This window comes from Carex rostrata, chromosome 3, assembly GCF_964058835.1.
Source record: "Carex rostrata chromosome 3, lpCarRost1.2, whole genome shotgun sequence".
NCBI classification, from domain to species: Eukaryota; Viridiplantae; Streptophyta; class Magnoliopsida; order Poales; family Cyperaceae; genus Carex; species Carex rostrata.
In genome coordinates this window covers 869,448-894,693 of record NC_135920.1, presented here as the reverse complement: position 1 = coordinate 894,693, position 25,246 = coordinate 869,448, and the positions used below count along the sequence as shown (strand labels likewise).

Here is a 25,246-nt window from a genome sequence, read left to right as displayed (position 1 = left end):
TGTAATCCAAAAAATAGGAAAAAAAACACTAACATGGAGTTAACGTTAATCTATTGTTTAAAGCACGTAATGTAAATCACGAAGTCTCAGATAGAAATTTTAATTCTCTACCGTGATTATGTCAAGCGGATCTTGCCTCATTAGTTGCTTCGTCTCCAATTCTCTTTGGATCATAACAATGTAAATCAAGATGTCTTGGAGAGAAATTTAGATTCTCTGCGGTGATTATGTCAAGCGGATCTTGCCTTGTTTGTTGCTTCGCCTCCAATTTTCTTTGAATCAGAACAAAATTGTAACAAAAATTCAATTCATTTTAATAAAATAAAATTCAAATGAAATGATTTGAAATTGAATTTTAATAATCATAAAGGTTAATAAAATGGGAGAATTTTATGTATACCTCTCAAAAATTTCAAAATTACGTACTTTTTTCTCTAAACTTTAAAATTATGTATTTCTTCTTTTAAACTTTAAAAACTTACAAATTTATTCATTTTATTATCTTTTATATTAAAATTTATTTATATTTATAAAATATCCATTTTATCTTTTATTAAAAAGTATATAACGCCATCAGACTCAAAAATTTTATATTAAAATTGATCAGAAAAAAATGCCTATTTATGCAAATAAAACAAAAAAAAGGCCGGGCCACGGAATTTTTCTGCACTTTCAAATTTGTATTCGGGAGTGCGGAATTTTCGGCACTCCCGAATAAAAATTCTGGGATGCGGAATTTTTCCACACTTTGGATATTTTTAAAAAAATTTCAAAATCCTGATTATTTTTATTAAAATATTTTAAAATTTGAGTAAAAATAAAAATGTCGGCTACATGGACATCTTACAAAAAGCCTCGTGCAACGCAGGAGCATACCTTGAACTTTTAATTGGGCTAATACAGGCTTGAGCTCTATATTTGGGCCCGTTAAGATTTACCACATGTTTCTTCTTTAACCCTAACACTAACCCTAGGTGGTATATAATCTCGAGGAGTCGCTTTTTAATCTTCTCTTTGCTTCAATTGCCTTCTAAAGTGTTTCAGCGGCTGAATCTCTCCTCTCCTCTTCAAATATGCCTTTTTTTTAGCTTTATTTGTAAACCCTGATTTTACCTTCTTTCCGGTGTTGATTTTTTGTGTATCGTCTTCAGAAAAGGAAACTATGAAAACGCTGTTATCTCTTTACTAGCGGCGCCGAGTCTTTGTCAATGGCCGAGCGCCTCCCGAGGCCAGCGAAATCAGAGCCGTCGATCAACTGACCGAGCTGATTTGCAAATCTCCATGGACCAGCTCTTGTCGAGATCTGGCACATCTCAACTGTTCGTTCTTCCATTTGGTTAAATATTATTCCTGTATGAATGATGCTCCTGAGATGTTGTTTTATTGCTGGTGATGTGGTGCTGAGAATTTCATTAAGAGTTTCTTTGCACGTCCCATAACCAGCTATAAAAATCTCATCTCGCATGATGCGTATTGCTTTCTTAAGTGGTATATGGATTTAACCCGCTATCACTAAGCTAAGCTAATGCGATATCCATTCCTCTCTACCACAAATTCACCAAGTATAAGTCAAGTACAAGTCCTGTACCTAACAAAATAGGATGGCTTTTACGGTTACATACTTGGAAGATTTAATTATTGGTGCCTTCGTTACATGGACTTTGTTTTACTGTCATTTTTCATGTACATCAAGGCTTCACATCCCAATTTTACTTGATATAGATAATACTTTCATGGATTTGTGGTCCATCTTGGCAAAGCAATAATTTCTGTCAATGTCTTGTTTTGAATGCTAATGGACCTAACAAGAATTCTCTAATAATACTCTGCGCACCTTCATTCAATGGTGTCATGGATCGTGGCTAGAGAAATAAGAATTATTTCCTAATTAAATATTCCAATAGATTTTAACCCTCCGGAATCAGTTTTGGTGCTTTGAGTTAGAATGAGTTGTGAAAATGAGATATTTGCCTCTAGAGTAGCTTGAGTGGTTACACTAATACCCTTTTGGCTTAGTTAAGAGGCATATAGTAATGGGGCTTTTAATGAAGCTCACTCAGGCCATTTGAGGGGAATCCATTTTCTTGATAGCATGGATTTCCCCCAAGCTGCCTTGGAAATTCATAATTTTTGTTCCAGTTCCAACACTGAATTTATGAATTATGATTTCGCTTAATACCAAATTTCTCATTTATGCGGTTACAATTTTTGTTCTTGTTCCAAAACTTCTAATTTGTAGGTCTCTTGATGTGCTATATTCAATTTAGTAAGATGATGAGCAAATATGTTTGGATTAAAAGTACTGGTTAAATTGGCACTATACGCTGCTGGGAGGGGAACAAGATGTTGCAAAACTTCTAAATTATAGGGCACTTGATGTGCTATCTTCAATTAAGATTATAAGTAAATATGTTTGGATTAATAGCACTGGTTAAATTGCACTGTTGCTGCTGAATGTTGCTATTGAATTGGTTCTGGTTCTGTGAGGAACAAAATGTTGCTGTAAATTTAACAGTTGGATTCTCTGCTGGTGAGAATTTTTTCTTAATAGAAATTATTATTACAAAAATAGGGAAACAGTAATGGTGGCTGGAAAGAGTGGCTGGGAATTTTTTTGGCATAGATGGATCTGAAAAAAAAACTGGAGCTAAATTTTTTAGGATCCAAATTATTTTTATTTTCTGAATGGCTGTTTTTTTTTTACTTTTGAAACAGGGGATGTTAGTATTTTTTTTTGGGTAAATTTCGGTCATTAAATTTTGCTCTTTAACTAATTTGTCAAAAAAAATTAATTTGTCCTCCACTAGCCACTAAATTTTTGTATTTGTTCCAATCAAGACATCCAATCCCATTTTCTATTCAAATAACTAACGGAACATGAACTGAAATACATCCAATCACATTTTCTATTCAAATAACTAACGGAACATGACATGAATTTCAGTTCATATTTGATGACTTGTGTACATTTTGTCAGGGCAAGAGTTAAGAACCCTATGTTTTTCCGATCATATTTGTCACGTTGATTTTCACATTGTACTTTGATTACTGTTTTTCCGAGCAAAGATTATTTGAAAAATAGCAATCAAAGTACAATGTAAAAATCAATGTAACAAATGAACAATCGCTAAAGTTTTAGAATTATTACAAACTCTAAATGTTGGCCTAAATTAAACATTAAAGTTCATTACAAAATACTAGTATCGTTTTCTTGCAAAGGCAACATATTATAAGATTGAATAGAATGTGAAGAGACATTTTTGTTTGACATTCACATAAAATAAAATAAATATTTAAATGAAAAATAAAAGACACAAATAAAAATATAAATATAAAAGAAATTTTTTGAAATATCATTATAATTTAATATCTAATTTTCTCCATAAGCAAGATCAACTTTTTTTTTTAGTCACCACCCCCAATAAATTAGAATTAAATAAATATTACCCATTAATTCTGAATTCAGATTTCACCACGTTCGCATACTGAATCCGCGCACAGATCCCAAACCCGTTCACGTATTGAACCTGTAGACCGATCTGCTCGCAGCTTGAGCCTGCGCACCGACCCGTTCGCGTATTCAGTCGGCACGCTGACCCGTTCACACTCCTGGTCTGCGTTCCTACCCGTTCGACCATTTCCTTTAAATTTCCTACATTGGCGAACGGAGTTCAATAGAAGGGTTGTTCGATACAAAAAGACAGTCTATATTTAAATACATGAGCCAATATGACTTCAGCTTTCAGGGAGGTCACTCTCCTATAGTCCTGTTATGGCCTATGGGGTCCACATTCAGAACTCTATTTGAGCGGCTCAAGAATATCGTTTGTACACTTGATTTGTAGCGGATTGTTCTTGTACGAACGGTGTCCACCGTCCAAATTAAATCTTTTAACAACCCCATTCGCCCGTTAAAAATTTAAAGGAAATGATCGAACGGGTAGGAATGCAGACCAGGGGTGCAAACGGGTCGGTGCGCCGACCCAGTACGCGCACGGATGCATGCGCAGGCCCAAGCTGCGAGCGAATCAGTCCGCAGGTCCAGTACGCGAACGGGTTCGGGATCTGTGCGCAGATTCAGTCTGCGAATGTGGCAGAATCTAAATTTGGAATTAATGAGTGGTATTCATTTAATTCGGATTTATTGGGGTGGTAACTAAAAAAAAGGGCAAGACCGGTCATTAAACGATTTAGAAGAGAAATTATATGTAAAGAAACAAGAAAATATATAATTAAATTATTCAAATAAGAATTTTTTTACATATATATTATTGATGGAAACTATTTTAATAATGCAAATTTCTTTGCATATCATTTCTCTACTCGAAAGTTCTACATATTCTTCATTATCTCTCCAGATTAAGATATGATTGTTTTCATCAGCATAAGATCTGTTATTTATCTATCCACAAAGATACAGTAACCCTAAACAAAGTCCGAAAAAATATGATTGTTTTCATTTTCATTATCAAAATTATATAGAAAAAAGAGAAATGAAACATAAATAATAGAGAAATAAGAAAATAATAGGAGCGGGGTATGTCCAAATTAAAGCCCTTTGGACTGCATCACCACCCAAAGGATTTCTTGACAATCCGATTAATTTTTAATTGTAATGATGTATTTATCTATGTTTGAAACTTGAAAAGAAAATAATATTAGTTTTGTTTTATTATGAGAAGTGAAAAATGTACTGGCTGTCTTTGGTATCTTTTTTTGCTCCATACAATCATTAAAAGAAAAAAAATTAATAAAAGGTATCACTTGTCTTTTCTTTTCTTTTTTTTAAGAGAATGATAGTATGAAAAAATTTAGCGGTTCTAATAACACCTCTTTTACTTATAACTCTTGTTTTTTGTTTTTTTTATTTTGAATTGTTAATTTTCAAAAATTTATATCTTCACATTAAATATATTTTAAAAATTTATAAGAATTTGCATCTCATATTTCTTTAAAAATTAAAAGAAAAAACTAAAATTTGAACGATGATATATATATAATGTTCGTGGAGTAAAGCTAGCGTGTGACATGCTCACCAAGAAAGTTTGGTGAGCATAACTCCAAAAGTATATCGGATCGACGTCAAATGTCAAATCCAAACCGTTGAAATCCATGTACTTCATGAGTGATGCATATACATGCAAAGTTTTGAAAGTTTCGAGTTTATTTGCTACACGGTCAAGTGGTCAAAGAAATAATAAAAATTGAATATATAAAATAACTTATAATAAAATGTTCATTTCTTTGACCACTTGACCGTGTAGCAAATAAACTCGAAACTTCCAAAATTTTGCATATATATGCATCACTCATGAAGTACATGGATTTCAACGGTTTGGATTTGGTATTTGACGTCGATCCGATATACTTTTGGAGTTATGCTCACCAAACTTTCTTGGTGAGCATGTCACACGCTAGCTTTACTCAATGTTCGTGATCTTTATAATTGACAACTATATATTTTATATGTAATTAGTTGATAAGGAATATTCAAAATAACAATTGATGAAATTGAAAGTTTTATTTACTTAAATATTAAATTAAAGTAAGTTGTTTTTATGTCGTTGTTTCTTTCAAAAGATTATTTTTTTTATGTTTGTGAGACATGAAGGATTTGAGAAAATAATGGAGACTTCCATTTATAACAATAATGAAGATTTGTAAGAATGCATTGTGGATTGGATTTTCAATTTGTAAACGTGGAAATATTTTATTATTAATGACAGGGACAATTAATGCAAATCAAATTAATTAGTTACAAATGAAATGATCCTGCAGTGATAATGTATCTTTGGACGAATATGATGACAAGCTAAATTCAAAAATGATTTAATTGTAAGAATCCAAGATAACTGTAAAGAGAAATAAGGAAACATATTGCTAGGAATTTTAATATGACAAATTATGTAGCAGTTTGTGTGGCGAATATGATTCTAACTAAATTTAGACTTCTACAAATAAAATAAATATATTTAATCAAAAGAAGATAGATTATGTAATTGGAGGGTTGATATTCAATTTGAAAATTCACATTTCAATCTTAGCCGTTGGCGGATCAAGACAATTACGTGCATAATATAAAGAATGAAGATACAAGCTCAAATGCTATCCTAAAGTAAACATAATTTTCATTACAAACCCAAATTAATCAAGAGAGCAACCTCAAATGTATAAATGAATTCTTAGTGCATTTAAGCCGATCATAACTTAGTAAACTTAGTGCTCTTTTGGCAGAGAAATTTTTATTTGTAGAAATTATTAAAAAATAATAAAGAGAAATAAAAGAAGTACATCAATTGTTAGACATGTAGAAAGATCGGAGACAAAACTTTGGGTCGGTAGGGTCGGAGTCAGCAATACCGACCCAAATTTCATTTTTTTCTTCATCTCCAGCTTTTTTCCTTCCCACATGGACTCCACTTTTGCTCTCTTCTACACTCTTATTTGCTTTCTTCATCAACATTTTTTTCTTCTCCCTAGTTTTGACTGTGGACGCCACTTCAATGCAAATTTTTTTCTATACTTCTCCACGAATTCACATCTGACTAATTAAGTAGAATTGAAACGGACAGTCTGAAATTGAAACTTTTTATTTGGCACGAATCTCAAAGCACACATAATACTACCCCTACTGCCATCCGAGCACTCACCGGCTGGAATTAAATCTGCACCGTCCATTTCAATTGTGTTGAGTGAGGTACATGGGAGGATACAGATCCACGTGGACCCCAGTGCAAATCCTCCGAGCTAATATAATTGCATATTTTCTACATTTATAAAAGTAATTGTATTTTGGTTCGGTATCACCGACTCCGACCCAAAGTTTTGGTTCGGAAACAACTCCGATCTTTCTACATATCTAACAATTAATATACTCTTTTTATTTCTTTCTGTTATTTTTTAATAATTTTATGAATAAATTTTTTTGCTTTTGACAGCACAATCTGCATAAAGAAAAGAAAAGAAAAGGAGCAAATAAAAATATATTCTCCTCTTTCACCTATCAGCTAACAGCCCAACTTTGAAAAATTATTGTGAGCAAACTAGGTGCTTCTGTTACCGCAACCCATACTTGGTTATTTATTTATTTATGTTGAAGTACAGGATTTTTTTTTCCTTTTTTTTTTTGCAAAATTTAACTTTTTTAGTATGTTCAATACATGTATGTACAGCATGTGGTGTGTGTAGTATTGACTGACAAATCTGACAAAGTATCAATAAATTTTTTTTTGAGTGGAATATCAATAAATAATCGGAAGGCAAGAATAACTGTTCGTTAAAGTTTTCCAAGTTGGTATCTGTAGCCTTTTTTCCCTTTTATGTTGAGACTTGCTTCAACTGTTCCTTAAAGCTTCTCCAAGTTGGTATCTGTAGGCTGTAGCCTTTTTGCATGTAGCAACTATGGCCATCTGTCAAAAAAAAATCTCCAGAGAACTATTTGGCAAAGAAGGTAAGAACATATGAAATTGGGGGTGAAGTAATTAGGTAACAGAGTATCATCAATTGCTAATAGGGGAAGGAAAATAATGACCTCATAATTAATTATTGTAAAACTTTTCTCATTTTCATTTCCTCTGCCTTATACTCTGTTGTTGCTGTCATTCCTATAATTAAGTCATGATGAAGTTTACCAAATTGGTGTGTAACATATACTGATTGTTTATTTCTGGAAGAAAATATATGTTGTCTTCTCGTATAGCAAGGTGAGTACTTGAGCAAGGAAAATGCATGAATTGCAAAAACAAAACTCCATAATACACGAAACAACTTTTGACATGATAAAAAAAGCACTCGTTAATAACCTAATTTATAGAAATAAACAACTTTAAGACCCTCGTTAAATTGCATTATTTCTATTCCAATATTGGTTTGATTAATCATAAATTAGTTTTTTTTTTTTCTAATTGGCTCCTTAGCCTAAGTGTGCTTTCCTGCTGCTTTCATTGTGCAATTGGAGGAGATAAAGAGTAGCAATAGCATATTATATTTACCTAAAATAAGCAGATGTTAAGTCTGTTTCTGATCATTTCTGTTGTACATCGTAGGTAGCATCATCATTGGTTGGTTGGGGCCACCGTTCCCTTATTCATTTCTTTGATTAAGAAAACTTAGAATTGATTTGACAGGAGTGGAATTATTACAAAATTTTGAGCTAATTGAATTTGTTAATTTGTATTTGGATCACTAAAATTTAAAAATATTAGAGATAACACAAAATTAGCTATATTTTCAACACATCCAAACATCTCCTCCTAAAGAATTCGTTGGTGATATAGGAGGTCGGTTTCGAGATTCGTGCGGTGTTAAAACTGACGACTCAGGTGTCATTACATTCAGTGAGGTATTGCCGGGGATCTGAATTCAAGATAGTTTAAGTTAGCCCCTTTCTCAAGTTAAAAAAGAAGATGATGAAACTGTGCTAAACCAAATCATTACTTTTATCTCTGGGCGAACTCTACGATGGCGGGTCTCTCGCTCCGGTGCGGCGACTGTGGGGCGCACTTGAAGAGCGTCGAGGAGGCGCAACAGCACGCGGAGCTCACCTCCCACTCCAACTTCTCCGAATCAACCGAGGCGGTTCTCTCCTTAGTCTGCTCCACCTGTGGCAAGCCTTGTCGCTCTCAAACCGTAAGTATTTTGCCAATTTTCTCATCCAATTTTCGCGATCTCTGCTTATATGGACTTGATCTGGTCTGGTGCGACAATCTCTCCAAATAGCCAACTGTACTAGCTTAGCTGTCTGGAGTCATCCTCTGACCGAAGTTATTTTTACAATGGATATACCTTACTTTGTTGCATGTTGGCAAGTCTTTTGGTTTTCGGCTGTGTAATTGTGGTCTTCTTCATTTGATTCTTGTTTTTACCTAAACGAGTCCGAAGTTGTGCCTCTAACTTCCTTTGATCAAGATGCATTGCGATAATATAGTGCAATTGTAGATAGATTTGTAGAATTCAGGAACTAGTTGAGATTGAAAAGACTTAGAGCATGGGCTAGAGGCAGTGTAGGCAATTTTAGAGAGAGAAATGGTTTTACAGAGATAAGGGAAGTATTGTTAGAGTGCTTCTATGCTTCTATACAAGAATAGTTAGAAGTTCTAGGGTATTACATTTGTTTTAGTGCATTGGTATCCCTTTGATTGCTGCTCCAAGCGTCTTTTTTATTAGGAGTCTTACCATTTCACCTTCAAATAAAAAAAGAAGGTTTTGCTTTGTGATAACAATAGCTAATAAATTTTGTACTTTGGCGACAACTGAAGCTCAATTGCAAAAGATAAGATAACTTAAATTGACAACTAATCGCAATGTTGTAAAACACTTCCAGTTGCCCTGAGTTGGTTCATTTTGAGCCTTAGTTACTATCAATTGTATTGTAAAGGTTCAATTAAATCAGGCATATACATTCAGTATTAAATACCAGATGATAACAACATTAGAATAAACCTTAGTTGAAATTGCATCAGGATTATCATCAATTTGAGCCTTAGTTGCTTGTAGTGATCTTCATTTCCTTTTTTGTTTACTTTTTTCTTCATGTGGTTGTAATATCAATGATAAAGGAGGTGGATCTCCACAAGAAGAGAACTGGCCATGAAGATTTCGTCGACAAAACTCTAGAAGAGGCAAAGCCTATTGATCTCGAGTCAAAGCCCAAGCCTGGAACAGATGTGGACATGGAGACAACTGGAGAAGAGAGCAAGTCCCAAGGTTAAACCAACTGTTTATTAAGCCTTTTGTTTTGAGTTCTATTTTGTAAAAAAAATTATGTTACGTGTTGAATTACTTCTTTGTTTAGATTCAATATGAACCAACAACTTCTTCTTTTTTACTTTCATCTTTGCTAGAAATGGTCATTCCAGAGGTAAACAAAGATATGGTAAGTGAGCTCGAAGCAATGGGCTTTCCAACTGCCCGTGCAACTAGAGCACTTCACTATTCAGGTAAAAGTGTGGCTCATGTGTTTCTTAAAAGATATAACGGTCATGCATCTATAACTGGTACCAGAACAGCACATGGACCGGTAGAACATGCATTTTGCATAGACTGGTAGAACTCTTTTACATTGCAGTACCAGATTTTGGGACCATTCCAGTCAGGTCAAGCATGTCTATGTTCTTATATAACATGTCCTTTTGAACATTGATTTATTTCCGGAGATAAGGTACGTGTTATTGTATAATAGAATGGCAATTGATTCTAGATGAAGTTAAACTGATACCATATATAAAGTCAAGGTTTAATTGAGCTTGTGTTGGACAACTTTAATGCTTAGTTCATTTGACAAATTGGATGAAACTGGCTGCTTCCATACAAGGCTTATGTGAACAGTGAATTGCATATGATGAAGATAAACTATAATTTGTTATTATTTTTTTGTACCTCAGGTAATAGCACTATTGAAGGTGCAATTAACTGGGTTGCTGAGCATGAAGATGATCCTGATATTGATGAAATGCCTATGGTATAACTTACTTTTACGACCTTTTTTTCCCAATGTGAAGTTCTTTCCTAACACTAGCTATGTCATCAAGGACATTAACTAAATGATTATCTCTGTTTTATTATTCTCTGATTTTTCGTGAATTTGGATTTGTTCTTTTTCTTGGACTTCATGAATTATGTTTTATATAATTCTAGTGGGTTTTTTGGAACCGTTCTTTTTTTTTTTTTTTTTTTTGGGGGGGGGGGGGGGGGGGGGGTGGGTGGGGGGTTGGTAGAAGAAATCGGTATGGTAACGGATGCATATTTTTTTTTTTGCTACTACCGTGATCATTTTAATTTTTAAAATTATTTTATGTAGCTGAGTTGTTAACCAAATTTAGGTGCCTAAAATTGAGAGCAAACCTTCCCTAACGCCTGAGGAAATGAAGCTTAAAGCTGAAGAACTACGGTTTGTTCCCAAGAAACTCTAGCTTCTTTCTTTAGCTTCAAATTTTAGTATTTTATAGATCTTTAAGTTTGCCCACCCTTTCAGGGAACGTGCTCGTAAAAAGAAAGAAGAGGAAGAAAAAAGAATGGAGAGAGAAAGAGAAAAGGTGTGATGAAACTCCGTTCATCTCTTTCTAGCATTTATAATAATTGTCAGTTCATTGTCCTCGAAGAAAATAAGGGCATTTTACACTACTGTAGAAATAGACAACTGGTGGTTTTACAATTAAGAAAATGTACTTAAATTTACACATTTCATATTAGAAACTACGGTGCAAATTTTTATGGTAGAGATTATTTTTTTTAAAAGAATCCACATCCATTATCTGTTTTTACCTATTTGTTTTTTTATCAGGAGAGGATAAGGATTGGTAAAGAGCTCTTAGAAGCGAAAAGAATTGAGGAAGATAATGCAAGAAAAAGGTTTGAGCTTTGATTAGTACAATGATTTTTTTTTTTTAATGTCAGCCCCACTGTGATGCCTCTATTTACCCCCAATGTTAAGTGCAGAATGTTGGAATTGAGGCGGCTTGAGAAAGAGGAAGAGAAGCGAGCAAGAGAGAAGATTCTTCAGAAACTTGAGGAAGATAAGGTATCGTTCTTTGTATTTATACTTTATGGGTTTTCTTCACTTTCTTGTGTCTCATTTAGTGTAACCAATGGTGTATGTTTATTATGTTTGGTGCATAATTCCACAAATATGGACAAGTTTAGGTAAAATTAGATTAAAATCACACAATTGTTGGGTTTGTGCGACGGGAAGGGGTAGGGGACATTTACACAAATTTGGCTTAAGTTGAAGCTTAGTTGAACAATTTAGCTAAATTGAGCTTGTAGGGGAGCCAATATCATACTGTTTCACATCCACTGGACAGGCTGCTATACCAAACAGAATCATTGTTATTGACATATCCTTAGATTCTGCATTTATTTGTTATCTCTTGATATTATAAATTTTTATATAGCTTTGTTATTTATGATGTTTTTTGTTATCTTTCACGATTGTTTGTGTTTACGATATATCATGTAGGCTGAGAGGAGGAGAAAGCTGGGTTTACCGCCAGAAGACCCAACAACAGCCCAACCTAGCACACATGTTGAGGAGAAGAAGGTATTATGAAACCCAGCACATGGCATCTTACATTTCAGTATTTTATCTATGGGGCTGGTACTTATATTCTACTAGTACTCATGTACTTAAACTGGGGTCTTTTTGGTAGGGATTAGGGCTTAATTGAAGCTTAAACACTAGTTGTACAAAGACCCCTGTGAAGTATCTTTTAGGATTGGTTTTGCACATTGCTCATCAGTTATCTACTTGCTAGGTCTGGACCTGCATACAGTAGTGCGTTAATATGTTAGGCAATTCCACTTTTATTGTGAAAAAAGAAATGAGAGGGTTTTTGTATATTCAATTCATGTGTACTTGAATTGTTGGATTTGGAGCTTGTGGTAACAAGTTATTCAGTCATACTATATGATTTGCTTGTTTAATATTAACAAATACGCTACTACTATTTGTAAAATAATAGTAGCGAAAAAAGGGTAATAGTGTCTTTCAAACAGAAATATTGGATATCTATATTTCTATTACCATTTAGAGAAGTATATCTCAGGCACAGAAAGGTTTATAAAATCTTAACAATGGACATTTAGTAGTATTAAATTTGTTGTCATTACTTCTGCAGCCAATGATGCTACCAATTAAGCCTGCCACTAAGGCAGATCGCATGAGAGACTGCCTCCGTTCTCTTAAACAGCACCACAAGGTTGGATAACTGTTGTGTTTATTAATTTTGTTAATTATTTTATCTCATGTTTTTGTCTTATTTTATTACAACATCTCTTCTATTGAGACTGGAGGTGGAATTGGGTTAAAATTGTGATTTATTATCAAATCTGTGTCAAATAAGTCTTCATATTTTCCCCAATTGAATCCCAAGTTCTCAACATCTCCTCTTACAGTATCAGGTTTTTTGTCTCCATGGGACTTGACTATGATCTGACCTTTTATGAGAATTTCCCCCAATTACATGGATTCCAGTTGTTTGGTGATTAATTTGAATTAATTGAACAGTCTTCTTTTTGGGGTTAATCAAGGCTGTTGCATGATTTTGGGTAAAAAAGACTAATTTTGGTTATTGAAAGGCCTGCTTCACTTCCTAGCTCTGTGAATGCGAGATTGGGGCAAAACAAGGGTTTTAAGTATGTACATGAGGATTAGTGGGCTTAAATGAACATTTGGGTGATCTGTATCATGCCATTCTGGCACAGGCTGTTGTAAAGGCACCGAAATTTCAGTACATCAGTTTATCTGACTTGTCACGTAGTGTTTGGTATGGGAATAGGCAGGAATAAGCCTGGAATTTGGTTTGTAGACATCATGAGGTACTTAATTGGACTGTTGAAGATCATTGGTGCCTATCTATTTCTTACTTCTTTCCATGTTCACTTCTATTTTTATTGTGTTTGGCAGGAAGAGGATGCAAAAGTGAAAAGAGCATTTCAAACACTTCTTACTTATGTTGGAAATGTTGCTAAGAACCCTAATAAAGAGAAATTCAGAAAGATTCGGCTCAACAACCCTTCATTTCAGGTTAACTTTCCATTATGACTCAGATTGCCAAAAGCGGATCTTTTCATGTCAAAACCTGCAAAACCTCTGATATCCTACCAAAAATAAAAATCAGAAGTATTGAGAGGTATTTCTGCAACAGTTGTATCTGATATACTTCAAAGAACATTGGGCTATATCCCGAACACCTAAAGACAAGCCTCTCTTTCTCTCATCTCATCAGAGATGCAGAAATAGATATTTCTTTGGGGAACTCGGAAGAAATCAAGAATGTTTGAGAGATTTACTCGTTTTGCAGTAAAACATGATTTTGGTTCCAAGAATAAATTGACTTCTAAAATTTACATATTGGATAATGAAATGCATTTTGTATGGCCTCTGGCCTAAAACAGGATAGAGTTGGAAGCCTGCATGGAGGCATACAGTTTCTCGAGATTTGTGGATTTGAGAAAATCGAAAATGGTGAATTTTTATTTCTTGCAAGGGAAAAGGTTGACACAGCAGTGCTTAATACAGCTGGATCTGAGCTTAATTCTGCCATTTCAAATCCTTTCTTCGGTGTTCTTTGAAGGAGAAATTTATCATTAGTACATCTGGAACCTTTTTGTAGAAAAACTGAAAAAGAGACGAGAAATTTGATATGGTCTGGCAGCAGAATAAATAAGCGAGATTTTTAGGGTTGCTTTTGTTTAGAATATTTTCCAGACTGAAGTATGAAGCTTAGTTAATGAAATATAAGTGTTTACTAGAGCTGTGTTGTGGACCTACGGCGTGTTGCAGAGCAAGTGCTTGGCAAGTCAGGGCCATTCCTTTTTGCATCCTTTTTGCATCGAGATTTGTGCACTTCAGAATTATGCAACTCTTGATGTTCACTGAATGGCTGAAGAATATCCTAAAAAAAAAATGGCGAATAAAATCAAGCCTCATGTGCATGTATATGAGGTAGATTTGATTTGCGAAGTTTGTTCTGAAATTACTTTTGCATGTTACTATTTTGCTTCAAGTGGAAATAGGACTTGCGTTAGAGATGGAATTACAGTTGAGAGCGCAAAATTCCCTTCAGTCTGATGGAATCAAATCCTCTGCCCGCATATAGGCAGGAAAATCCTGCCCACCATTGAGTTTAGCCATTCTTAGCTTGACACATGGCATTTATCTTTTATGTCATTAATTAATGAATATCTTTGTGTTCAATAAATATATTATAGATAGATTAAAAAAAAAACTTACCAAACTAAGTATTTTTTTTTTCTGTTTTTCGATGACTTCACCTTTCATTTCAGAAAAATATTTTTTTATATATAAAAAAATATAATCCTTGTTTACTTCATTCGTAGAAGGGGTTGCTAAAAATTTATGGTTTTGAAATAAAACTCGTAGAATGAAAACAAAAATTGTGAAAGTTGGTCAGGTGATTTATCACTTTGATTCCACCAAATTTATAGGAAAAAAAAGAACAAAGTAAACCGAATAGATGGTATAAATAATAAAAAATAAATGAAAAAACTTTAAAATAGCAGCTCAAGTTATGAACTTTCATACTTACAAAAACCTACAAAATGCTGAAAAATTGAAAATCTATCTAATGTAAGAATCACCATTGTAACACCTTTATCTCCAAAAAAATAATATGGTACCTTATTTAATTGAATACTGAATTATTATTTATTAGAATTTTTTATATTTTTATTTGTAATTTTTCACAAAAAGAATTCATAATTTTTTTAATAATAATATGTTATTTGTAAAATCCGACAACATAAAGTAAATTTTTTATTTAATAATTTTCATCTTATGATTGATAAATTTGCAACAAAACATGTAGATATATTTTTCATAAGATATTAAAAGACATGCAGATATATTTTCTATGAATAAAGCAAATAAGGATTAATTAGATCTCTGTATTTTACCAGAAACAAAAAAAAATCTAAAATGGAACGTGAACGACAGAAAAACAGAAAAGAAATGATACTCATTATCTTAATCCATACATAATAGATTAATTGAATAAAGATTCTCATTAATGAAATGAAAGAGGGATGCCATGTGTCAAGCAAAGATTGGCTAAATTCAATGGTGGGCAGAAAAATCCTGCCCATATGTGGGCAGAGGATTTGGTTCCCAGTCTGATTGGAATAATTTTAATCCTCTATAACGAATTTAAACGATTTAAAACGGGATAGTCAGCTTTACATAAAAGAGAATATTCGGTGAATGACGTTAGTGGATTCTGTCCAAATCAGTGTTGTACAAAACAGCATCGACTGATTAATCGTTGGCGGCCATCAAATTGTTACAAATTTTCTGATTAATCGATCAATTATTTTTAATTATTCTCGATTAATCGCTTAGTGATATTTTGTTTGTCCGACAAGCGTATATCGTTATTTACAACACTGATTAATATATTAAAAATCAGACGGTTCAAAATAGAAAGGAATAAACCAGGATTAAAAAACAATCTCCTCGGCTTCCAACACTAATGAGCTGAAGAGATTATTGGAAGCCGAGGAGATTTACATTAATATATTGATCAGTGTTTGCTTTTGGGAGGAACAAACCAAGTTGGAAGCCGAGGAGAAGACAACTACCTTTATTTATTTTGCCCCATTGTCTTGACAATATCTTATTTATTTATTTAAAGGGAGATTTTCATGTATTTTCCTCAAAAACTTTAATATTACGTATTTTCCCCTCTAAAATCAATAATTATGTATTTATCCTCCAAAGCTACAATACTTTATGGCGGTCTGTATTTTTTTTTTTTTAATTTTGCTGATTTTCATCTCAAAAATATGAAAATAAATAAATTATATTTAATGTATATTATTCTTTACTAAATATTGTTATGTATTGCTAAGTTTGTTAATTTAAAAAACAAGCCCCGCTCCTCATTTTACTTGTGAATTGAATTGAATGGTATAAATAAATAATGATATCCCAGTAAATATTGATTGTGAAGTTTGTAATTTTTTTTGATCGGGTTTTCATACGAATCTTATGTATATAATTTTTTATCAAAATATGTGGATTTTTTTGGAAAATTCTATTGATTTTCTGATTCGAACTAATTTATTTATTGTTAGCTTATTGAATTTCCTTTTATGAGAAATTATATTCACATGACTATTCTTAAATAAGTATTTGATTTGTTAATGGAACAAAAGTTTATTTGTTAATGTTGAGAGAGTAATGAAAAATTATATTTTGTTTCTTACTTTAATTCTTACCAAAAGCGTAGAGTATGCAATATATTTCGGAATCGGGTCACCTGCCTCTCTGGGCAGGAGATTTTTTCCCCTAAAGTCACTGACACATAAGTCCGGAGTGAGTTTTAATATTTAAATATTGGATTTAATTTTGTCTCAAAATTCATCCGGACTCACGTGTCAGTGATTTTAGAGACAGATGGATAGGAGATTTGGTTCCATATATTTCAGCTTATGCATTGAAAATTTCATTATATTATGTTAATAAAAAAAAGTGTACGCTAAATAAGGTTTTTGTGATTGCTTTACACATGAAACGTATAATCAACTTTGTGTAGTTTTACTTTCTTATCGTTGAATTATAAATTATTGACAACATGGGTAAATATTTTTAACAAAACATTTTTGTTTTCACGCAGCGCACAAACTATAGTATCAAAACAACATTACCTATCCTTTGTATGCTGCACTAAGCCAAAATTGTTTTGTTAAAATTACTTGACATAACGTGTTGGGTGATGATCAAATAAGGCAAAAATTCGCCATATATAAAGTTTTATAGAAATGCTCAGCTAACACATTAATTTTCTAATTTCTCGTATTTTCTTAAATTAAAATTTTGTAAGATGTAGAAGGTTATAATTTGCTATTGATACTCATTAGATGATACGCAACAAATATGTTATATGCATGCCATTTTTGGATATATAATTATTAAAAATAGCTACTTCTGTGTTTGATTAAATGATTCTATTTTATAACAAATATATTTTATGTATTATACCGTGACCGTGAACATCAGAACATGCCTATGATGGAATGTAACAAAGATCCGAATTTAATTTTGAAGATTTTGTTATTAATTTACAAAATGTTTTCTGTATTATACCGCGAACATGCCTATGAAAAAAGGTTCTAAATTAATTTTAACGGCTCGGACTATTCCTTGCGTAAACGGGTCGGATTCTGAATGTGGGTACAGCACCAGAACCCACGGCGGATTCGAAAATATATAAAATACAGTTTTGAAATATATAATTTGGCCCTTTTCTATAAGACGAGTAGAGAGACTCGCAACTCTCCTTCGCTCCCAACTTGGCGAGTGATCAAGTGTTGCTACTAAAACCCTAAAGAGAGCGAGAAAGAGCAAAGAAATGTCGGGAACGACACAAGACGAAGATAAGAAGCCCGATCAGGGAGGAGCGCACATCAATCTCAAAGTCAAGGGTCAGGTATATCCTTCTCTCTCTTTCACTCTTCGCGCGCGCGCGAAATTGGTGTACTGCTTGCGAGTTTGTGCGTCACTGCTTATGTGCAACAATTTGTTTTTCCTCGTTATCCTTGACATATGTGGTTCATTTTATTTGATCTCATGGTAGAGAGAAGGGAAGAAAAAGGGAATATCAGAGGATTTATAATGTTATCGTTTTATTATTTTATTTTATTTTCTTTTCATTTTCTCTCAATTTTATAATGTTATCGTTGCAAGGACATGTAAAACTAGGTTTTCGGGTAATTTATTTATTATTTTGCTCTTAGTTAAGCTTCAAATCTTTGTAGTTGGCCTCCTGTCTGGTTTACACAGATAGTTATGATAATTGAGGTGGAAAGCAAATTACTTGGATCAAGCTGCTATTGATACAGTACTGGTTGTAAGAATTGTTTTAGTAATTAACCTGACTGGTATGATTTACTGTTACTTCTGTGCTAGATGATGAATTCTTGTACCATATTTGACAAGTACAATATCACCCTCTGCATCTTCCATGGAAAGCTATAGGTTCCCTGGTTCTGTTTTTCACCTCTCTGTGCTGATAGAGAGTGACATAATTGTTGTTTTATTTATGTGAGTTTAGGACGGGAATGAGGTGTTCTTCAGGATCAAACGTAGCACTCAGCTGCGTAAGCTTATGAATGCATACTGTGATCGCCAGTCAGTTGATTTTACTTCCATTGCATTTCTCTTTGATGGTCGTCGGCTTCGTGGTGACCAGACCCCTGATGAGGTAAATCTAATGATCCCATTGCTTTTAGTATGATTAAATTACTTGCATTCCCTTGAATCATCGTGCATCATGCATGAATAAGAAGAGTGGTAGTCTGGCTGCTGCCCCTTTTTTTAAAACACAATGGAGGCTCCTCTTTTTCAGCTTCCTAGGTTTGTTGTGAGGATGTATGGTAACTGTTTCTTTGTTTTGATATACCTAGAAAAAGGGGTAGTATGCACTTGCACATGTAAAAGATGACCCTATGTAGCCCGGATGCTGGCACAAGTGTCCTACACAAAATATCACACAACACATTAATTTTTTTTTTTTTATGCACTACTTATAAGGACACAAGTGCTTGTGTCATGTCAGCACCGACACAATGTGTTGGACATGGACAGGACACGTTTCAAGAAGACTCTGTGCTATGTATATAATAACAAATGTGAATGTTGTAAGAGCATTATAATACATGCACCTAACAAAACATGAACAGCTAGTATCCACCCCTCCTTTCCTACTCAGTCGACATAAGATATTCAACACCCCCCCCCCCCCCCCCCCAACCCCACACGCACGCACGCACAAAAATCTCTCTTATCATTAGAAACACAGTTGGACTGGTTCGGGATACATGATATTTTTTTTCTTATTGGAAAACATATGATATTATTTGACCATGTAGCAGTGTTCTTTTTTTTGTAATTATTGAAAAAGAAAAGAAAATATTGAATGTGCTCCGTTGCTGAAATTGTTCTCAGTATATCTTTTGCTGTTTCTCTTTAACAAGGAGTGACAGTTTGGAGATATTTTGAATAAGTGGAAAGGGATATGCAGGACATCTTAAGCTCCCATGATTTTTCAGGGGCAGTAGAGAACTTATCTAAAAAAGGTTCGGGGGCATTAGAGAACTTTATCTAAATAAGTGGAGAGGTACGTTGAAAATGGGCTCTGTTCTGTGCTATTCTTTCTGGATTGGAATCAGGCCTGCAATTTACACTTTTTTGTTATTTTTCCCCCCTTCTTTATTGGGAATCTGATTCTAGTTGAATTGCAGCAAAAGAATTGGCATTTACCTGACAGTTCTCGGTTGGGAATAATTGAAATGCCCTCCCAAGTTTGATTTTGGTCTGATTCCTGTTTTTTTTTTTAAACCATTTCTTCCATTTTTTTTGTTTTTTAGCTTGAGATGGACGATGGAGATGAGATAGATGCCATGCTTCACCAAACTGGGGGATGCTTTGCTTGATGCATAAAAGGTTTGCTATCAAGCTCCAATCTGGGTTCTCTATTTTGCATTGGAGTATGTTGATAATATATAACTTTTTGTTGTTTACCGTTGTTGAATAGTTGATCCTTTAATGGATGCCTGAACTGGATCCTGCTTGTTAGTTTTGTTTATCTTTATCTAGTGTTTAGATATGCTTCAAATGACTTGCGTCTCAAGTGTGTTTTGCGGTGCTATTTTAAGATATGGTGGATGCTGAGCATGTTATATATATTGCATGTTCTGTCTATTATATTGTGATGGGAAGCTTTTTAATTTAATGGATGGACTGTGGTTGTTCATGTGGATTCCTAAAGAAATGAAAGAAGAAAATAAAACAAGTGAGAATTCACTTAAGAAAAACCCTCTAATGGTCCAAATGCTGCATAAGACTCCAACACAACACATGAACTGGGACCAAATAGCGAATTGCTATGTCAATCATTTTTCGTGAAACTTTTTTAATTCCAGATATAGGAAGGAGAAGTTGGATTTTGAGGCCTATTTGGACCTCTATATGGACCATATTACTGGAGATGATTGCGCATTGTTCTAGTAATCATTTAGTACCGTATGAGATAATAGGAATATCTAATTATAACTAGTCTGTCTCTAATTATCTGTTTTTATACTTCCTATCATATATTGGATTTTTTTTCACTTAAATTAGGGGGGATACAAAAAAGGAATTGGTGACTAAACCTTTGCAATATGCAACTTGGGTTAGTTACTTAGCACGGTAGGTAACATTGCATGCCAAAGGTGTGAATCCGCTCAACAGAATTCTGAAGGCTCATGTGGAGGATTTCTGATTGCAGGTAGTAACTGCGTGGTTGACCCTTTGCCTGCCTGTGGCCATTTTTAACATGGGCTTGCAGGCTGTAGCCACAACAAAAGGCTGAATGCAACCATGCAATTCCTGCGTGAAAGTATGAATGCGAGTAATATTTTTGTCAATTCTTTTGAATTAGGCAGTGTTTCTTATTTTTTTTCTTATAAAAACGGGAGCACAGAACGGAACAAAAAAAGTTTGGACTAATCCGTGTTTGGTGGTATCCGGTATCCGGACAGCCTAGAATACAAAAGTAAAAGAGGGAAACAATGAAATGTAAACTGGTTGGCAGCCTCTCCTAACTCAAAAAAGAAGAAGAGGGAAACAATGTTCTTCATCTTTTTATAATTGTATTTGATGTAACTAGGTTCTTAAACAAAATTCGGTTCAATCAATATCTTAAACTATATTATTTTGTTCTGTGTGACGTCATCCTAGGTGCAACCTCTCATTCGTCACTAGGGACAGACCTAAGTGTGAATCGAAATTTTTTTATAAACCATAATGAATAAATTAATTTTTTCGGAACCAGCATGATTACTTTGTTTTTTTGAAAAACCAGAAGGACCGAGTGCTCTATTCAGTCTCCAGTTTTCCCTTTTCTCCAGACCGAATGGAGCACTCGGTCTCAATCATTTTTTCACGTTTTCCCTGCAGGCGCCACAGAAGATCCTGAAAATCCCAGACCGAGTAGACCATTCGGTCTTGAGATTTATTAAAGTGACCCGTCTCTGTGTTGCGTTCCCCATTCCCCCATTCACCATTTTTCCTCCCCCCCTGTCTCTCTTCTCTCTCCGTGGCTGCCTCAAAATTTTTTTTTTACTCTCTAATTATTAGTTTAATTTTAATTCTAATTATATAGGTTTGTGTATTTTTGAAAGGAGAACAAGAAGAGCTTCAGATCTACAAGTTTCGTTAGGTATGGAGTTTAATTCTCTTATTTTTGATTAATAATCTGAAATTATAAATAAATAGTTAGAATAAATGGTTTAGTAGCATAAATGATTTATGTAATAATGGTAGTATAAATAAATAGTTTTTGTGTAATTTTTTCTTTTTGTAGTATAAATGATTTATGTGTATTTTTTTAGTAGTATAAATGGCTTATGGACTAATTGTAGTATAAATAAATGTTTATGTAGTAATTGTAGTATAAAAAATGATTTATATAGTAATTTATTTGCATGTAGTTTATGTAATAATTGTAGTTTAACTAAATAGTTTATGTTGTAATTTATTTGTATGTAGTTTGCATGTAGTATATATAATTGTATTAATTTATATTTATTTGCATGTAGTATAAATAATTGTATTAAATAGTTTATGTTGTAATTTATTTGTATATAGTAATTTATTTGCATGTAGTTTATGTAATAATTGTAGTTTAACTAAATAGTTTATGTTGTAATTTATTTGTATGTAGTTTGCATGTAGTATAAATAATTGTATTAATTTATATTTATTTGCATGTAGTATAAATAATTGTATTAAATAGTTTATGTTGTAATTTATTTGTATATAGTAATTTATTTGCATGTAGATTGTAGTTTAACTAAATAGCTTATGTTGTAATTTATTTGTATGTAGTTTGCATGTAGTTTATGTTGTAATTTAATTGTAGTATAAATTATTTTTGTAGTAATTGTATTAATTTATATTTATTTTTCTAGCGTAATTTAAGTTTATATATTGTAACTATTAATTGTAGAATTATTTAGTGTACATGCATTTAGTAATTGTTGAATGATTTTTTTTTTTAGTGTAATTTAGATTTTTCTAGTGTAATTGTAGAATAATGAAAAATAATAGAATGAATGCTAATATTTAATTCAATATTTGCATGTTAATATTTAATTCAATATTTGCATGTCAATATTGAATTGGAATTGCATGTTAATATTTTTTTGTATGAATTTATTTATATTGTAGTGGAAAATGGAAGGTGAACAATCTTTATTGCAGTTGCCCCAAAAACAACATAAATTATATACGGCGACTACGAAGGTATTTATTTAATATCGGTTTGAATTTAAATTTACTTATTAAATTTTTGAATTCAAAATCTAATTTTTGTAAAAAAAATTTTGCATGTCAATTATCGTTCCAGCCTGATTTTGAACTGCGTACTGACCATATACAGTGGAGCATAAGAAATGGTAAACATTTTGACTCCTTCTATAAAATATAATTACGTGTATGTTTTGTCTTAAAAAGTATTTAGCTAATGTCAATCAATATTTATATATCGATTTATTTATTTTATATGATTTTTCTAATGAAAATAAAAATACAGTTAATATCTTCAAATAAAAGATGCTCTTATGAACGTAATTAAAAAAAAAACTTACTATAATCTTTAGATGAAAGCTACCAACACAATGCAGAGGTCGATATGTAAAAACACAATATTGTGATGGAGCTTGATTTTCAGCTATAAATGGTGAAAATGGAAGAGTGAATTGGAGAAGCAAAACTTGAGAAGGGAGTGAATTGGATATGCTTGGGAGAATTGATTTTCAGCTAACATAATGCTCTCTGTCTTATATAGACGGATTATGTCGGTGCGTGCACAGAAACAAAAGGTGAAAGTGCTACCATATACTGCACCATTTCTAACTTCTAATGATGTGAATTGTCGGTGGAAATGGACTTTATTGGAAAAAAAAAATCAAGACCGAATGCTGTATTCGGTCTGGAGGCATATACCGCACCATCCGCTGCACAGGAAATTGTGAAAAAATTGAAAAAATGGTTGAGACCGAGTGCTCGATTCGGTCTGGAGAAAAGGGAAAATTGGAGACCGAATGGAGCACTCAGTCCTTCTGGTTTTTCAAAAAAACGAAGTAATCATGCTGGTTCCGGAAGAATTGATTTATTCATTATGGTTTATAAAAAAATTTCGTGTGAATCTGTATCAGAGGATTACCCTCACTTTAATCTCAAACGGTTTGGATTGTGCTTTGAGATTCGTGCCAAGTTAAAAAGAACGATTCAGATATAGTAATTGTACAAGATTCTTTTATCAGGTATTGGAGAGGATGTGATTTTCCTAAGTGTTAACTACTAGCAGTTAAGTCACCTTTATAAACTAAAAATTAAATGTCGTCTTTGTATTTTATAATTTTACAAGTACTTGTATTTTTTAACATCTCTTATTAAATAAAAGTATATTACAATACTTTATTCAGTCTCTTAATCTTCTCTGGTTCCGCTTCATGTTCTTCACATCTTGTTAGTAATTTTTATTAGATTCAAATAGTAGGAGGATTTTATTAGATTAAATAGTTTAGAGGCTGAATCATAAAGAGAAAAAATAAATAGAGACTCAAACCAAGCATTGTTGCAGCGTTGGTTGGTATAGAAAATGAACTTGAAATCCTCTGCCTCGCAGCAAGTGTTTGATCGCTTCAAGATTCTTACAAGTTACAATACCAACTTGTAGAATATTTTGTTTGAGAAGCAAAATCAACCGTCCATGTATTAATTAAGCAGCGTACTGCGTACCGCGTACATGCTCCGCTGAAAATGAAGAGGAATTCAATTACACTATAAAAACAAATTGTTTTTTGTTTTGTTTTGTTGAGGAAATATGGAAAACAAATTGTTAGTTGCTGGCAGGCTTTTTCTGAGCTGTGGTGTGTCAGTGTTTACAAAAGAGAATGCACGTCTCATTAAAAATGTAGTGAGTATGCAATTGCAAGCTCACGTGAATGGACAAGCAAGCAATCATGAATGCTTTCATTTCTTCATGCTCTCAGCACCTCTTTTCATATTACCCAATAAAAACAAAATTCAAAAATATATTATTTTTTACGAGGACGATTCCAATATCTTTTGTTTAATCCCTATATGGCTATATCGTATGATTGTATCTCAATTTTTTAGTTTTCTAACAACAAAAATATCTATATTTTTTTAACTTTTTAATAACAAAATTTTGAAAATTTTATATCAAATAAAATTTGTCATATATGATCGATATTGCTTTATCTACACGTACGTAAAAAAAAATATTATTTTATTTTTATATAAATCAATAAGATAAAAAATCAACGTCCAAAATTTATCTATATCGTTATATTTTTACAAGCTCTTGATATCGATAAAAACTAAGTCGAAATGTCATAATCTTTTACATATGCGTAGAGATAATAATATAGATTAAATCTAACGGTTGTATTTTAATATTTGAGCTTTTAATTTTAAGTTATTAATGTTTAAAAAATAATAAAAACATAAAAATTAAAAACATTTGAACCCTTTTTTTTTTACATACTATTTTATTAATTCTTATAAACAAAAAACCGACATTACATATAATGATATAAATGATGAACAAATTTAAATCAGGTATCTGACAGTTTCGGACATTAATTTCATGGTGGGTCAGTAGTCAGTTACCCTTTTACCCCTGCTGCATCTGCATGTCTCACTTTAGTTCCATCG

The 25,246-nt window shown here is 32.9% G+C and overlaps 2 protein-coding genes and 1 non-coding gene across 3 annotated transcripts; all 3 read left to right on the top strand.

Moving 5' to 3' along the window:
* Window positions 1–2,005: 2,005 nt before the first annotated feature.
* Window positions 2,006–2,123, top strand: LOC144552230 (small nucleolar RNA U19). The gene has a single exon (XR_013510975.1). It is a non-coding gene; the product is annotated as a small nucleolar RNA U19 (small nucleolar RNA).
* A 6,239-nt stretch (window positions 2,124–8,362) lies between these two features.
* On the top strand, window positions 8,363–14,251 carry LOC144552124 (ubiquitin-associated (UBA)/TS-N domain-containing protein). Its single transcript, XM_078300236.1, has 12 exons — window positions 8,363–8,628; window positions 9,558–9,705; window positions 9,843–9,938; window positions 10,383–10,459; window positions 10,821–10,888; window positions 10,973–11,033; window positions 11,282–11,349; window positions 11,437–11,518; window positions 11,957–12,037; window positions 12,615–12,695; window positions 13,403–13,522; window positions 13,894–14,251. The coding sequence occupies exons 1-12, from the start codon at window positions 8,461–8,463 to the stop codon at window positions 14,068–14,070; spliced, it is 1,227 nt and encodes a 408-aa protein (XP_078156362.1). The 5' UTR covers window positions 8,363–8,460; the 3' UTR covers window positions 14,071–14,251.
* A 3,531-nt stretch (window positions 14,252–17,782) lies between these two features.
* On the top strand, window positions 17,783–20,270 carry LOC144552123 (small ubiquitin-related modifier 2-like). The gene is made up of 3 exons (XM_078300235.1): window positions 17,783–17,945; window positions 18,570–18,719; window positions 19,885–20,270. The coding sequence occupies exons 1-3, from the start codon at window positions 17,868–17,870 to the stop codon at window positions 19,948–19,950; spliced, it is 294 nt and encodes a 97-aa protein (XP_078156361.1). The 5' UTR covers window positions 17,783–17,867; the 3' UTR covers window positions 19,951–20,270.
* The last annotated feature ends 4,976 nt before the right edge of the window (window positions 20,271–25,246 follow it).